At 33.5% G+C, this 17,161-nt stretch overlaps 1 protein-coding gene across 1 annotated transcript; it reads left to right on the top strand.

The window, feature by feature from the left end:
- The first annotated feature begins 3,457 nt into the window (after positions 1 to 3,457).
- On the top strand, positions 3,458 to 9,949 carry LOC136808642 (bifunctional 3'-5' exonuclease/ATP-dependent helicase WRN-like). The gene is made up of 5 exons (XM_067065191.1): positions 3,458 to 3,545; positions 5,955 to 6,133; positions 8,130 to 8,272; positions 8,660 to 9,594; positions 9,816 to 9,949. The coding sequence occupies exons 1-5, from the start codon at positions 3,458 to 3,460 to the stop codon at positions 9,947 to 9,949; spliced, it is 1,479 nt and encodes a 492-aa protein (XP_066921292.1).
- The last annotated feature ends 7,212 nt before the right edge of the window (positions 9,950 to 17,161 follow it).

Here is a 17,161-nt window from a genome sequence, read left to right as displayed (position 1 = left end):
TCAGTTTTTCCGAATTTATAGGTTCTAAAACTTTTATTGCTTTCATGTTGCTAAACATAATTCCAGACAAAAACCACTTCAAAACTTGACTGAATTCAGGACGCACTGTAAAGTACTTGGGATATTGTTTTAAGTAGTATAGAGCGGATAAACAGTAGCAATACGTTTTTCTTTCAGGCTGAATTGGATGCCATGACGAAAAACTCGTCAACATATAAGGAGGCAATCCGTCGTTTGATGGCAAAAATCCTTCAAGATGAAGAATGGTTGAACTGCTCTGTTCTCAAAGAAACTCGAAATCATTTACAGTAAGTCAAGTTTTTATCTGATTTCATGTCTTATGAGAATAATGTTGTCATTCGAGTATTTTCATTTGCTATTTTGGTTTACTTACAGCAACAGGGTTATAAGCAACCCCAATTTTCGGCCCAAGGGCTGGAGTTACCGAGGGTTTTCAGAAATTTAGCCTAAAAGTTTCCTCGGTTTTTTAGCCCAAAAACCTGCTATTAAGTACAAAATATGTATTTAAATTGCTTTAAAAGAAGGCGTGTTTTGACTTTAATCTAATTTTAATTTCGTTACACAAAACTTTCTTTTGTTAGGGGCGTTTATCCGAAGGAGTTATTTAAAAAAGGGGGTGTTTACTATATAGTTTATTTCAAGGGATGGGCGTTAGAAAGAAGATTATGTTTTTTCGAAGTCATACAGTATCTCCCGGGGTGGGGTACTTAGGCAAATGGAGGGTACGGTATGTGCCGCCCTTAAGGGTACCTCTTTTGGATTTCCAAAGTCTCGCTAAGGGTCGGAAAAATTAGAAAATCAAATTTCAGTCAAACTAAGGGTCGGAAAAATAAGAAAATTTAATCTTTCTACCCCCCTGAAAGATCAAAATTTGGTCGAAATTGGTCAAATTTGTCCCGCTAAGGGTCGTAAAATTCCCAAAATTTTCTTTTGTTTTCTCCTTTTTAGTCCCGGTAAGGGTCCAAATTTCGAAAGTAGGCGGTATCCCCCCTCGTCAGCTCGCAACCCTAATACCCCCTGGGCATTATTTCCATCTGATATATATAATAAATTATTTCTCAATTTATGTACTTTTTAGAATACATTGGTCGCCATTTCGGGAAAACAACAAAGCGAATGATCCACGACTCGATAAGGGATCACTTAAAAAACACAAAAAGAAAGTTGGAAAATGGTGATGGTGATGGTGATGAAAATGAAAATCAATAAGGTTTTAGAAGTTTTATAATTTTTTAACATACAGTATGTGGCCCCCAAAACGTCGATCAAATCTAGAGAAAAGAGGTTCTACAAAATTTTTTGCTGCATTAAAAACTTTAACATCTTTATTTTATTTCCGGAATGTTCTTTTTCAAAATTTTCTCCGTTTTGGGGGCTATATATGAAGATGCTATATATCCTATATTTTTAAGTATATAATTAAATAAAATATAAGATTAAATTAAAAAATATATACAAATTATTTATTTAAAATTAACTTCAATATGAATATTTAATATATTATATTATATTATATATCTATATTATATATAGTAGAAGTAGAGCCCTGGTCAAGAAAAAATCCTAAAAATTGCATTTTACGGCGGTTTGGATAACCTTTTCTCAAAATGAATCAAATTTTTTTTCCGATTTACTATTCTAATTAAAATCCGAACCACTGGAACCAAATACTGTAAAATAACAAAATAACTTTTTCATTATCGATGACTCTAGACTCTTCGAAGCTTTTTTTATTTTTATTTTTTTGAGATTGATTCTCACAGTTTTCAAGTCTGATTCGCACAAAAATGAGTTTCAATAAGGTATCTATGTCGGGGGAAAGTGACGAAAATTTTTGAGGGGGTGACGAAATTTTTCCTCGACCGATTTGAACGGGGTGGTGACAATATTTTTGGCTGAATGACGAAATTTTCCCCTACTTATTAAAACACCGATATTTTTTCCTGGATAAGGCATAAAATATTCATTTTCAATTTTAAAATTAGATAAAAAACGGAACGGAATCAAAAACCGCCACTCTTTACGATTGTAAATAAACATTTTATTATAATTGACAAATAAATTTTCATTGAACTTTCATTAGTTTTTTGTTCCATATTTTTCCATATTTTTACTTTATATTTCTATGAATATTTAATTTAACATCTTTATAATTTATTCATAATTTATTTTAAATTAATTGTAAAAATAATTGAATGTATTTCATCACAAACAGCTGTTGCTTGTTCTTTCCATTGCTTTTTTTCTCAAGAAAATCTTCATAATAATGTCATACTCATGTACCACGTGTGTGCTAGAAATAAAAAAGCAGAACTTTTTGAACAAATACCCGGCGTACCTGAAATACCGGAAATATATCGGAAACCGGAAACAAAGGAAACTTGAATTACCCGATCTCAACCTTTAATACCTGAATATCGAGTATATCGGGTTAATAATTTAACCCGGTTTCCCGAGTAATTCAGGAATTTTCTTATTTCTCATTTGACCGGAGATACTCGAGTAAATTACTCATTCGACAACGATGGATTTTTCAGGTAAACCTGATGTAGAAAACTCTAGTTATACCCTAGTTTTACTGGAGTTAGTTTACCAGGGCTATATTGAACACCGAAATACAACATATGCCATTAAGTTACTTTTCTAACATTAATGTTGTTGTTGCCTTTTTATTTAATACGTTTATTGTCGTAATAAAAACTCTAGTGCACTATGCCTGTTAACTTTATTTTTTTACCGCTATATTATTTAGAAAGCTTCTAAAAAACTTTTATTTCGAATTTTAGTGACGTCCGCTACGAATCATTTTACAATTCATATGCATTTCAAAACAAACTCAATTGTAATCTAAATCTTGAATGCATTTGAATTATTATGCTGATTTCGCATGCGGTACTCCAATTGCAATCCAGAATTTAGATTGTATTTGAATTACTTTAGGTGATTTTTACATATGAAATTCAAATGCAATTCAAATTGAATGGTATTTGAACTACGTCAAGAAAAAAGAAAACATATAGTTCAAATGCAATTCAAATTGAATGGTATTTGAACTACGTCAAAAAAAATTAAAACATATAGTTCAAATGCAATTCAACTTAGATTTCAAAATTGTAGAAAATTGAATGAAATGGAGTGTGTAAACGTGCTGGGTAACTCCTTCAGTAATGTGGGAAACTTAATTTTCAGGTTTTTTTTCAATGTGGCAATGTTGCAAACTTCAAAATATGTAATTGTCTCAGCTTTGGCTGAGTCTACTGCTGGGTAGTACTGAAAGAGTTAACACACTCAACTTGGTAAGTTTGCGAAGGCTCCTCTTTCGATCTTTATCTACCCGTAGGTAGGGGCAGGCACCACTCTTTCTCCCTGGACATCTTAGTACACAAGCCCCTGCTTTATATCCCAACAGTCAAGGTCACCTTTGAAAAAATGTGCAATGGAGTCTACCGTACTGAGAAAAGAGCTTATCAGGGAGGATCCAGAAAACAGTGGAGATGATTACAAAGACGAATGTTTGATTCATGGTGAGTGTTTTTTAAACACTCTTACTTATAATTGAGTTAGATATAAGATATCATATGTAAAACATTGATTTCTGAATTACACAATTTATTGTTTTTCATGGGAATTTCTTTTTGGATTTGTTGTTTGTGCGCAAATCGAAGTTGAGAAGTTTGAGCTCGCTTTGAAGAAAAAAATCATGAAGGCTGGACTAGACGTCACAACGTGCAAGCCTATCACTCCTAGAAGTAAGAATTTAGATTTATTTTCTCGTTTCTCAGTAGTTTAAAATATTTTGTATTCCAATTAACAGATTGAAATTATTTTCAAAAGAAATTTCCGTTTACATGTTTTTTATAAGAACATCCAAAATATTTTTGAAGCCTTATTCAAATGTTCTTAACATTTTGATTTTTGAGCCTAACAATTTTCTTATTTTCACATTTTTTGAGTATATTTACCAATTTTCCTAAACATTTGGGTGTTTTTAGAGTCCGCAAAGCTTTTAAAATGTTCTTTATTTGCTCTTATAAAAAACATTGAAATACTTCTATCAAAGTAGGGTTTTAAATAAATTCTCAAAAAATGTATTCGTTTGAATTCTTCTTACTCTTCAGACAAAACCAGAAGTAACGAATATAACTCCGCAGCGCTCTTTCAGTAACGTTGGTGTTACATAGTTATAATTAAATACTATTTTATACCAACTATTGACAAAAATGATTATATGAAAAGATAATTTCTATAAAACTATAAATTTTTAGGTACATATTTTACAAAGGCAAATATTTGTTAGGTTTATTTCATTAAGTGAGGATTTAAATGAATCGATGGAAGGCTTAAGCTTAGTATTTTTGGGAATTTGATTCCAAAGTAAGCTTCCATGAAATAAAAAGGATTGTGTTCCGAACGATGGGAGGTAGCCTTGGGTGTTGACATCAAGACTTTGTGAATTCATGGACCATTTTACACTAGGCGCTCTGTAACAGAGATTCATAGTTTTCTTGGAAATCACAAAGGAATATTTTCAGGGCCCGCTTGTGGACTTTAGTGATTTCCTCATATGTAGTCTTGTTACAGAACATCCAAATGATCGGCGCATAATTAAATATAGACATAACATAAGCATTAAAAATTAATCTCCGTTGGTCAAATGTAAAAAGGTTTTGAATTCTTGTTAAGCTCCAAATTCTCTTTTTAGCCTTAGAGCAAAGAGAATTGATATGAGTGCTAAATGATAGATTATTATCGATGGTGATGCCTAAGAGCTCAACACAATCCGTTGATGATATTTTTACATGCCCAACCGAAAGTTCTACAATAATATTTTTATTATTTCCTAATACCAACATTTGAAATTTTCCAGCATTTGCTTCAAGGTAGTTTTTGAGAATCAATCTAGAATAATTTCTAAGTCAAACTCAAGATTTAAGATGACCTCTGCAAGAGTTTCAGCACAAGAATGCAATGTATTATCATCTGCAAAATTGCAAATGCTGGTTTTGACTATGAAAAAGAATAAGCCATTCAAAAAAATGTTAAGTAGAAGGGGTCCAAATATAGAGCCCTGTGGAACACCAAGATGTATTTCCAACCATTCAATATATTCAGAGCCTATTTTTGTTCTCTGATAGCGATTACTCAGATAGTATTTGAGAAGGCCGAGACTTTTAGTATCGAGTCCATAAGCTTTGAGTTTAGCTAATAAAAGTTTGTGGTCTATGCAATCGAAAGCTTTAGATAAGTCCATTAAAACTGCTCCAACTTTACTAGACGTATCCAAGCTTTGATGCCATTGACCAATCATTTTGATTAGAGTATGCTGGGTGCTGTGTTTAGCTCTGAACCCACAAATTCTTGCATAGTTCTTTCATAAATTTTTGAAAAACTGGCAATAAGCTAATTAGCCGATAATTTTTCTTCAGAAAAATAAATATTTAACGTTATGGATTCGCGGATTAGACTTGTAAACAAGTCGGTTATTTATAATTCCCGGTTACTGGCTAATGGTAAAATCAGGAAAACGTTCACACGGGAAATTGCGCGTAGAGAGTGAGGAAAATAACCGACTTGACGCTTGTTCCGAAGCAATATTTTCTCAAGCTAAAACTATAAGCTCTCACATACAGATTTCTGTATGTGAGAGCCGTACAAATTCGCAAGCAAGTGAATTTTGCGGAAAATCTCCGGGGGTAAGCAAAAGACAAGCCAGTGGACCAAGCAGTAGAGTAGAGTGAGCCATTTTTAATTGTGGAAATCAAAATGGACAGAATGGATGATTTGGAGAAGATATTTGGTTTAAATTTCCACCATTACCAAAAACAAGCATTGAGGGCAGTTCATGATGGCAGAGATGTCCTGATTTGTCAGCCCACTGGAACTGGGAAGAGCTTGGTTTACCAAGCCTTGCCCTTCTATTATTTTTTTTTAAGCTGGAAATCCTTCCACTTCTGCCTCTCTGTCTGAACTGTCCAAGAAGGTAAATTGCTTTGTGGTAGTGATCAGCCCTCTTAACTCCCTCATGGAGGATCAAGTCAAGTCATTGGAAGCAAGAGGTGTGGGAGCTGTTGCACTGGACCAATGTCCAATGAAAAATTCCACTGTGTTTCAGGTTTGTTAGTCAATTGTTGTTATCATACCTCCCTCTTGGATTATAAAAGGGAGGTATGATAAGCGTATTAATTTTGGCGTGTATTTAATTTGGCGGATGGCAGAATTTGTATAATTTGGAGGGTGGGAGAAACTTTTCACTTTTGGCACTTGTAATTACCACGTAATACCACGTATAATACCACGTAATTTTTGAATTACGAAAATTACGTGGTATTTTAATAGGTTTTACATAAAAGATCCTAAAAAAGATTTTGTTTGATTTGGCAAGTTTTTAATTGGGCGGATGGTCAAGTTTTAAAATTTTGGCGTGTATTTAATTTGGCGGATTTTGCCAAAAACTGCCAAATCTGCAAAATTTAATCACCGCCAAAATTATTACACTTAACTTAAGGTAGGCACTTTCTCGCTCATTCTGTGACAATTAAAATGTTTTTTTTTGGCCAAGGGCTTGTTGTAACTGAATGCTTTGGTGGGTATCAGCATGCCAGAAGTCCAGGCAGCCAGGGGAATGGGGAACGGTCACAATATGTGATGAAGATCAATTTTGATTGAATCGATAGAGCTCTTTATATCGATTAAAATCAACCATCAAATCAATACTAATTGCAATTAATGCTTTAACCTATCAATAATTACAATTGATAGCCTATCGATATATAAGAATCAATTCCGAAATATATATAATCGATACCTCATCAATAATAATCAATCACTCGTCAATATCAATACATGACTAATCGATAGCCAATCGTGTTTAATATCGATAGCAATTAAATAAAATCAATGATCAAATATATCGATCACTTAACCATGTATTAGTCAATGCAGGACTATCACTCAATCGGGATATTATACGTATCCCGATTAGGAAACAAATTATTATTTTTCATCAAAGCGTGTCCCCTTTGGGATATCAATCCACATTATACAAGTCAACTCAACTTTGATCATAATTGAATTGCCAATCAATGTACTTCAATCTACATCAATTGCTACCAGTAACCTTGTGAATCTAAACGAGTCATTCAAAAACTATGATATTACCTTGAATTTTTTTATAGAACCTGTATGAAGCTTTGGTTGACATTTTTGCAATAGTGCATGTGAAGAAGGAGCGCTGGTTTTCAAAATTAATGAAAGGATCTTTAATTCAACTGGGTAGAAGAAAAGTGAAGAAAATGACCAATTTTAAATGTTGATTGCACTGGATTACATTGGTTTTTGCGACTTTTATTTGGTTATGTTTATGGTTATGGTTGTGTGGAGTTAATAAAGTTAATAAATAGGTGAGTTAGAAAATGAGTTTACTAATTCCTTCATGTAATTTTTACTACAATCCAGGTTAGAATTTTGCCAGTGAAAGAGAAGGCTACTCTCAAATGAACAATAAAAAGTAATAGCAATCGATGTAAATTGAAATACATGGATTAATTATTCAATTAAGATCAAAGTTGAGTTGATATTGTATAATGTGGGTTGATAAATCTATCAACCATAACTTGCATTAATTATCTTTCTAGAAATCATAGAAATAGTTTAGTTTTAGAAAGATCAAGGCTATAAAATAATGCAATTTTAAATTTTTGCATTAACACAAAGTACAATATAGAAAATACATATAAAGAGAGATACATAATCTTTCAGATGCTTTCAATGTACTTGTACTTCATCCCATGAAAACATACAACAACCGGTGCATTATTCAGGCCATCAATTTTTTTAAAATGTTTTTCACGTAATGGAAGAAAAATACTTGAATTGTATAATGAATCCCTCCATCCAAATTACATGTTTTCTTCCAGAATCAGAAATTAGAAATAATTTACACTTGAGTTTCTGTCACGATTTTCTTTAAAGAAAATATCTCAGCTTTTGGAAATTATTGGCTTTTTGCTTGGTTTTTCTCAGGACCATAAAAGGTATCTGTAGACCAAATATCAAAAATATCTGATTATCCCTTTAAGGTTTAACTGAAATTCATGCCATTTATTTAGACCATTTGTGATGGCAAGTATCAAGTTGTTTACAGTTCTCCTGAGGCCCTACTATCAAGAAATCGTGGTCTTCTGAAAAATGAACAATTCAAGGCTAACATAGTTGCAGTTTTTATCGATGAAAGTCATTGTATTAAAAAGTGGTACGTAGCAAGAAAATTTGATTTCCTTTTGCTTGTTGATTTTGAAACTAGTTGAGTCTGTTATTGCGTGGAATTTTTTTTCTTATTTTAGAAAGCGTTCAGTATTCAGAGAGAAAAAGTTGTTTCTAAATTCTCAGGTTTACAGTTTTCCATGCAAGTAAATTTCTTATCAAGACATAATTTTACATTTTTAGTAACCAAAATAATAGCTTTCAGATAAATTGTTTACTTCATAGCATTATTATTATCATGCAACAAATTTTACTAAAAGGACTAAGCATCGGACTTCCCTGAAATTTTTTAAACATTTAAATGCTTCTAGCCTTGTTATTTCATTTCGCTTTAATTATAAAACAAAGTTGCATTTTAAAATTACTTTTCGAATAGGGGAAGCAAAAGCAAGGAGGTAGATGCATTTCGACACTGGTACGGGAAGCTTGGTGAGATTAGGTCAATGATAAATGTCCCTCTAATTGCAATGACTGCGACAGCGACCAAGGAGATGAAAAGCCACATAATCAGCAACCTTGATCTAACCGAGCCTTTTTTGTTGGTAAAATCACCAGAAAAGACTAACATTAGATACAGTGTGATTGAACTGCCTCATAAAAACCTCGAGTTAACATTCATGCCCTTGATTACAAATCTTAAGGAAAAATGGTACGCAGCAGACAAACTTATAATATTTTGCAGAACAATTGACAATACAAGACCTCTATTCCAGCTCTTTAAGAAGCACATCAAAGTTGCTAACCCCCTACTTCGTCCATATGCTAAATTTCATGCAAAAACAGAAGGTGACTTGAAGAAGTTTTTGACAAAGGAATTCACAGACCCAAATAGTAACGTTAGGATCCTAATGGCTACCATGGCATATGGAATGGGAGTTGATTGTAAAGCACTGTACGATGTTATCCCCTTTGGCCCACCTAATGCTCTGGATGACTACTTCCAAGAGTCAGGAAGGGCTGGTCGTGATGGAGGATTAAGTAATGCAACTTTGATCAAGTATAACAGATCACTTCAACCACCTAGCCTGACAGCGGAAATTAAAGCGTATTGCAATAACAAAACAGTTTGTCGAAGAAAAATCCTTTTGTCTCAGTTTGATGAAAATGACAGCTCAAATCCTGTCATGCCTAAACATCTATGCTGTGATATATGCCATCGAGAATGTGATTGTGGCGCCTGCATTGACGAGCCAGAATACCCGTGGTATATCAGGGAGGTGAAGGAATCCTGTCAAAAAATCAAAGTCAGATGTTCTTTAAATTATGATGGTAAAGCTCTTCTCAAGCAAAAACTCACTGATATTCAGACACGTAATACATCCCAATCCAAGGGGGGGGGTTATTGAACGCAAAGTTTTCGGTTGGTTTTCCTGATCAATCTATCGAAGAGATAATTGAAATTGCAAGTCACGAAACCACGCATGACACACTTTGCGAGCATACTTCCTTGACAAACAACAAATTCTTTGATGAAATTTTATTGGCAATTAAGGAAGTTGTCTCATTACCTGAATGTACTCTTGCTACCACAGATGAATTGGAATACTTCAGCGATAACAATGACAGTTTGAGTGACGGTTCTGAGGCTGGAGGATATGATGTTGACACGGTTGATACTGATTCTGCTTATGATGAATCTGAGGCTAGTGATACCATGGACATTTGAGAACAAGTATATTTTTCTGTTAGTATTTTGCACTGAAATGATAGTAACATTTTAAAAGATTATTATGCTAATCAGGACATCCCTTTGTATACAGGTCTAAAATATTTGTTGTAACTAAATTTTGAGGTTAAAAGGAGAAAACGGTTTTGTCATTTTTGTCCATCCATTCGCTCAGTTTGAAATTAAAGTGGTTCCAATTTGCCCTCTAATTAGGTTAGTTTGAAGATCAAAATTTCATTCCAACACATAATTTAATAGTTTAACTAAGTATGATCAGAGAAGTAAATTTTTGTCTATTTTGATAGCATTTAACTGTCTCAGTCTTGTTGTATTTTTTTTTTCAGGAGTGGATAAAACAAAAATCACTTTAATCAATTTCCTCAAAATATTTTTTCAAAATATTCATTCTAGATCAAATATCTTGAACAAAACCTATTTATTCAGAATTTTATGTCTTCAATGAGAACAAGGACCATGGGAATTTTGAAATAATAACATATTGTACTGAGACATGAAATACAACTTTTCTATTTGCATGAATTTCCATAAAAGCTTATTAACAAATACAGTATCAATAATAATAATAATAATAATACTCATAGTCAAAACAAATCTTAATAACAGACAAAACTGGAAAGAAGAAACCTAAAAGCCTTTATCTGCAGAGCCTGAAAGCCATACATATAGAAATGCAATCAAAAAACCAAACACAACTGATCAAAAAAGAATTCATAAAACAACACAACCTTTTTTTTGAATTTGTTTAGAAAAGTGATGCAAATGCAATATTTCAATAAAAACAAGGTCAATAAAAACAAGATCAGTATAAATATAATCAATACTATAAATAAAGGTTTGTTATTTAATAAATATACATATGATAAAAAAATAAAAAAAAAACTTTAAAAAATTGGTATAAAATGCATTTGGGTTGTTCATTCAATGCTTAGTGGTTAGTCCTTTGTTATCATAAATGTGCATGTCGGTCCATTCCATGACCTTTTTCAAAATCCAATTCTTTAATCCAAGTGTGTCAATGTAATGCAAATAATTGTTTGGAAAGTCGGGAAAACACTTGAAAACTCTTCCCTCTTTGTATTTCAACAAATCAGAATCATTAAAGTGTGTAACCAGTTCAATGACATCACTCTCCCAGTTTACAGTAGAGTGTTTCCCACTTGGTTCTTTGATCCCAAGGGTTTGATCCAACTGTTTGACATGTTTCTCGATTTTTTCATACGATTTGCTGACTCTCTCAATAGCTTGGTTTGTTACCTTTCCATGTAGTCCTTTGATATTTTCTTTTGCATACTTGTTCCTGTGCTCAAGGTGGCGATCGAGCTCAACATTTGAATCTGGTTTACTTTTTGTATTGACTGAACGATTCCAGGTCATCTCAAAGGCAAGTGCAGGTGGTAATAGAGCTTTAATTTGAGCAAGAATATGCAAGGATTGACCAGCATATTTGTATTGGTTATTGACCCTGAAGTATAATGTAAAATACTTATATAGTCTCACAATTCTTCCACCATCTCCATATTTGCGTGCATCAATGAAATTCTTACATAAAAAACACAGAGCGAGAGCATTTCGTAAGTAGTTCATCTTGCGGTCTGTGTTTGGTGATGCTGGTGGATGGTACTTCTTGTTTTCGTGTTTTTCTTTCAGGTGCTTTTTCAGATTTTTCAGCGTTTTGAACTGACTCTTACATTCTGTGCAGTCAAATTGAGTCACGATCTTCGACATGTCGTTTGTGTCGGGCAAGACAAACTCTGAGACAACTTCTGAGATGGCTTTTTTGAATTCAGCTTCACGTGTACTATGTCTTGAGAAGTCGATGCCTTTCTCTTTGCAGTATGTTTGAAAAGCTGTAACGATCAATGCTTCAGAATACTTCATCATTAGGTCTTCACAGGCGTTAACACTTTTCATTGGCTCTGATTTCACGTTTCTTGCATTCAAGTAGTTGCGAACTTGAAACAATGTTCCCACATCAGCACTTGAAGCTGGGTCGTATAGAATGGCCCAAATAAGCTTGAAAAGAAGACATAAGATTTTTCTTACACAAAGTTTTTGATAAATATCAAGACTATGTAGTGTTTGCCTTGTGTTTTATTGTGCTTTGCTTTGAATCATGGAAAATAATGATAGAAATTATCTTTTTCACGAGAAAGGAAACAAAAAAGCAACTAAGTGTTAATTTTGTTCCCTAGTGGATATCTTTTTAGAATTTAGCTTGTTTGCACTTTCTTGAGGGTGAAGGACGTTCAACTGTCAAGAGATCTCCAGCAGTGAACGTCCTCACATTTCCATTCCGGAGTTTCGGTACAATCTTGTGTTGTTCTTCCATGATGTCAATGATTCCTTCAGTGGTTTGTTCACTTTTGTTGAGCAGACCAAGGGAATGCTAAAAATTAAAAATATGAATAATATAGTGCAGATGCTTATGTACCAAAATAGGTTCTTCGCTAAAAGCAAACAGTTTTTGATATGGTGTCTTGACTCCTCTTGGGTAAAAAAAGCTTGGGTTACAAAATTCTGCCACTGCAGTTGCCATGGTAAATGATATGATTGGTTACCATGGCAACAAAAATAACAGTTGTTAAATTTGAGAAAATTTTATTACCCTTGAAAGAGCATGAAAAACTGACCAAGAAATGATCACAAACTATAAATGGTACCAGTAAATGATGTAAATAAATAAAGTAAATAAACGATGACGTCATCAAAAATAAAAGACATTCATCACAATTCAAAAACTTTTGGTTCGTTTGAAAGAAAACCTTCCAGGGAATAAGAAATAAAATCATTTTGCAAGAGTTTAATATATTTTTTTGTCTGGATAGTGTGTCAGCTGGGTGTACCTATAGCTCCAACCAAGAAAACACATTTTGGGGTGTAGGCTCTTTCAAAATGATTTTCAAGATATTTATAGTAATATTTTTTTTGGTCCCAGGAAGGTTTTTTTCTTCTTTTTGAGGAGTCAAGACATTTATATTTACACACTATATTATAAACAGATTAAGGAATGGGAGCGTATGACAAGAATAAAATGGAAACTTAAAACAATAAACTCTTACAACTTCAGATTTTTTGCTTGTGGCATCCATGTAGTCATGTTTAATCACTTTTGGGAAAAGATCGTCAGCCCAACCACTATTGATATCTTTCATGTATTTCAGCACATCTCTTGCCACCAAAATTTCTAATTCACTGACCAGCAGTTTTTCATCAGCACTATCAGGGAGGTAGTCATGCAGGTTGATATCTGACTTGCACTTTGGAGGGTTAGCAGGAATGTCCAATATTTCCTTTGGCGGAAAAACCCTGTCAAGGACGGCAATCATGTTGAACATGTGCAAATCAGTGTTTTGTCGACTGATTAGCATGTTTCGACGGCGAATCATCTTGTCAAGATTATCGCCAACTATAATGAATTTAAACTCCCAAATAAGTTTGATAATTGGTAGCTCCAAATTAACTTCAGCTGGTTTGTTACATCTTGTTACTTCAAGCAGCGGCTCGTCATCAAAAGTCAGATCATCAATATTGAATTCACCAAACGACTTTTCAAGTACCTCCATGGAGGTCCCATGCTCGTCAAAGAAACTGCATTCAAGATCATCACTGTAGATCTCAGCACCTGTATCACACTTCATCAATTCAATTGGTGATTTGACAAATTCTTTAGTCATAGGGTCTTTGGCGCCTGTTGGCATATCAATCCACTCTTGAACAGGTTCCAAAAAGTTTTTACCCATTTCTATTTGTTTACGATGGAGAAAATCGAAAGAGGTTGACATTTTCAGGTGATTCATCCTTGTAATGCTCATCTTGTCTGCTTTTCCTCGTTTCAATATAAATGCATTTGACAGAGCACATCTGCTCATATATTTGTTACGAGCATATAACAATAATCCAACAGCGTTGACACATGCAGGGAACATACTCTCCTCTGTTTTAGATTTGCTCTTTTTGATGCTAATTCTGTTGACACCAATTTGAAAAATAATGTCATGAATCCACGGAGTGATTTTCAATAATTCCATTTTTAACACATCATAGTCGATGAGTGGCTCAAACCCTCTAAATTTGAATTGTGATGGGAAAGATTTTTGCATATGTGTTGGGCTTCCTTTTCCACAATACCCAGAACACACGCCTTCATTGCGTCTTTGGCCACGGGAAAATTGCCAACCAGCCACTTGAGTAATTCACCTGTCGAGAGCGTCAAACACTTCTCAACGATGCTCTTCTTGACGTTACCAGATTTCAAAATGACTTCTCCATCATAAACCTTTAAAAAGTTAAAATAAGCCTAATTAAAGCATTATGCTTTATGCATTGAATTTTTCTGAACTTATTTCATTTAAAAAGTATAAAACCTTGTAAATGGAATTAAAATCAGAAAAAATGCATTAGCCTACTTTCTGAAAACTATTTCCTTTCGAATTATTGGCCTTTTTAGAAGCATTTTACATTAAAAAACTAAGGCAAAAGATTAATGACGGGTTGAAAGCTTCAAAAGAACTTCAATTGTTTGGATAGGCCCCTGGCAATTGACAATCTTTTGTTCCTTTCATTTAGTCATTTTTACCTTTTTATATCGATTTATTTCCCTTGTTCATTTACAACACATTGATGTTTTTAATTATCATTTAAAAAAATGCTGTACAGATTTTTTTAAATAAAAGTATATTTTTGAAATGTATTTAGTTTATGGTTGAAAATGATGAGATAGAAGTCATCGAAATATTCAAAAATGTTACGAACATTTTCTTGTTGTTTTTTATTTAAAAACTAATAGCTGATCTTCCGGTTATGTTTTTTCTTGTATTTTTTTGAAATTGTCTGGTACTGTACTGTTGGATTATTTCCTTTCAAAACTTTGTAAAAACATTGAATATCTGTTCATGTCTTGGGCTCCTGGGCATGGCAATCATATAAATACTGTTATATCCTAAATATTTCTCTTCTTACTTTAATTACCAATTGGTCCTTATTGGTATTGTCACCAAAACGCTGCCGTTTGCGGTCTGAATTTCCCTCATCAATACTTAAACGTTTGACTCTTTTCTTCAGATGTGGCTTATTGTCTCCTTGAGTTTGTTTGATTTTGGCAAGCTTTTCATTAAAGTTCTTAAGTTGGATGGGGATTGATCGGAAGCAATTGAAACAAACAAAGTCAACATCACATTCTTTTGAGATCTGAATGCGATAAAGGTCTTGTATGTTTTCTCCGATAGCTGAAAGTTTGTTTTCTTGTGTCCAAAGGCTTCTTCTTTGACCAGAATGTGTGTCGATTCCACAATGATAACATTGGATATCTTTGTATTTTTCTGGTAGATACCAGACCACGTTTTCTTCATCCATTTATTGTCCTTCTATTTTTTTGTTAGTTTTTCTGTTGCCTTTGACACTGTTGATCATGAAATTCTTCTTGCTAAATTAGATCACTACGGTATTCGTGGCATCGAAAATGCTTGGTTCAAGTCATATCTTTCTGACCGTTCTCAATTTGTCTCTCTATCTAATTCCAATTCTGAGCTTCTACCTATAAGACATGGTGTCCCTCAAGGCTCTGTCCTAGGGCCATTGCTCTTTCTACTCTACATCAATGATCTACATTCCTGTATTAAGACATCTGAAACCTACCACTTTGCAGACGACACTCATCTTCTTAACTTTTCTAGTACAGTATGGTCTTTGTGTGGACGAGTTAATGCAGATCTTAGGGTTTTGGTCAGCTGGCTCAAGGCCAACAAAATATCTCTCAATGCAAGTAAGACTGAATTTGTTATCTTTCGATCTCCTTGGAAGCGCCCTGATTGCATTCCCCGACTCAAGCTGGCCGGTCAAGTTCTAACACCCAGTAAGTGGGTTAAATATCTTGGAGTCTATCTTGATGAGCATCTTAACTGGAAGCAACATGTCTCGAACGTTGCTACTAAACTCCGCAGAGCAAACGGAGCTCTCTCAAAAATACGTCATTATGTCCCTACAAAAACCTTAGTCAATGTCTATCATGCAATTTTTGCCTCACATGCTAGATATGCTGCTCAAATCTGGGCTTTGCGTGACAATACAACAACCCACAGAATCCAAACTCTTCAAAATATTGCGGCCAGAATCATGACCTTCAATGGCCCTATGGTATCTGCCAATCCTCTTCTAGCTAATCTAGGACTTCTCAATATCTTTGATCAAGTCAAAGTTATGAACATTATGTATGTTCATAAATATTTCAACCAAAATCTTCCTCTGGAATCCCTAAACACTTTAAAATTCATGAAAACCCAACATGAGATTGGAACTAGAGATAAAATCATTGAATTAATTTTTCGACCCAATGTCAACACTAACTATGGATTGCACTCTTTCACAAGGATTTCCTCAAACCAATGGAATGAGCTTCAACGTATCTTTTCCGACGATAATCTTTCAGAACTTAAACTCAAAGAATTGAAAAATTTCTCTTTTGTTATCTGCATGAGCTTGTACGAGATTTAGAAATATTGTTATTATTATTATTATTATTATTATTTAATTATTATTATTATTTTTTTTTTCTCAGATGTAACTGGTTTTATATTTATAAATCCTGTAGCTAATAAGGCTATTTTTTAAATGTAAATATCAAACAAAGTTTATAGTTTTTACGGTTATATATGTATATTTTTTCTTAGGTCGACCTCTGTATTTTTATTAGAATTAAGTTTCTAAAAGGGGTGTCCCTTCTACCTCACCTGGGTAGTAAATATATTCAAAATGTTCAAAAAAATGTTCAAGCCTGACAACATTCACACATTGTAGTCTATTATAAACCTTGAGATGCCAAATGTTAGTGACTGGTTCTATTTAGAAAAATCATACTTTCGAAGGGTAAATGTTCTACCAAGTGTGAATGTTGTAAGCTGTTCATGTACATATATATAACATATTATATATATAACAATATATATAACATATTATATATAACATATTTTATTTTCTGAGATGAAAAAAAAATATTAAATTAAAAGAATTGAGTTTAGATCTTATTATCAGCAGTCAGTGATCATCCACAAAGAACATTGCATTGTAATTCAATTCAAGTAACAAAGGATTGCAATGCATTGTTCTCATCTGATCATAGTCACGAGAAGAGAGATAGTCTGGAAGCACTAAGCGATCTTATTGGCCGATGTTATTGTTTACGAACATATAGGGGGG

Source organism: Clytia hemisphaerica, unplaced genomic scaffold, assembly GCF_902728285.1.
Source record: "Clytia hemisphaerica strain Z4C2 unplaced genomic scaffold, Clytia hemisphaerica genome assembly, whole genome shotgun sequence".
Lineage (NCBI taxonomy): Eukaryota > Metazoa > Cnidaria > Hydrozoa > Leptothecata > Clytiidae > Clytia > Clytia hemisphaerica.
Note: the sequence above shows the minus strand (reverse complement) of the source record. Positions and strands in the feature narration are given on the sequence as shown.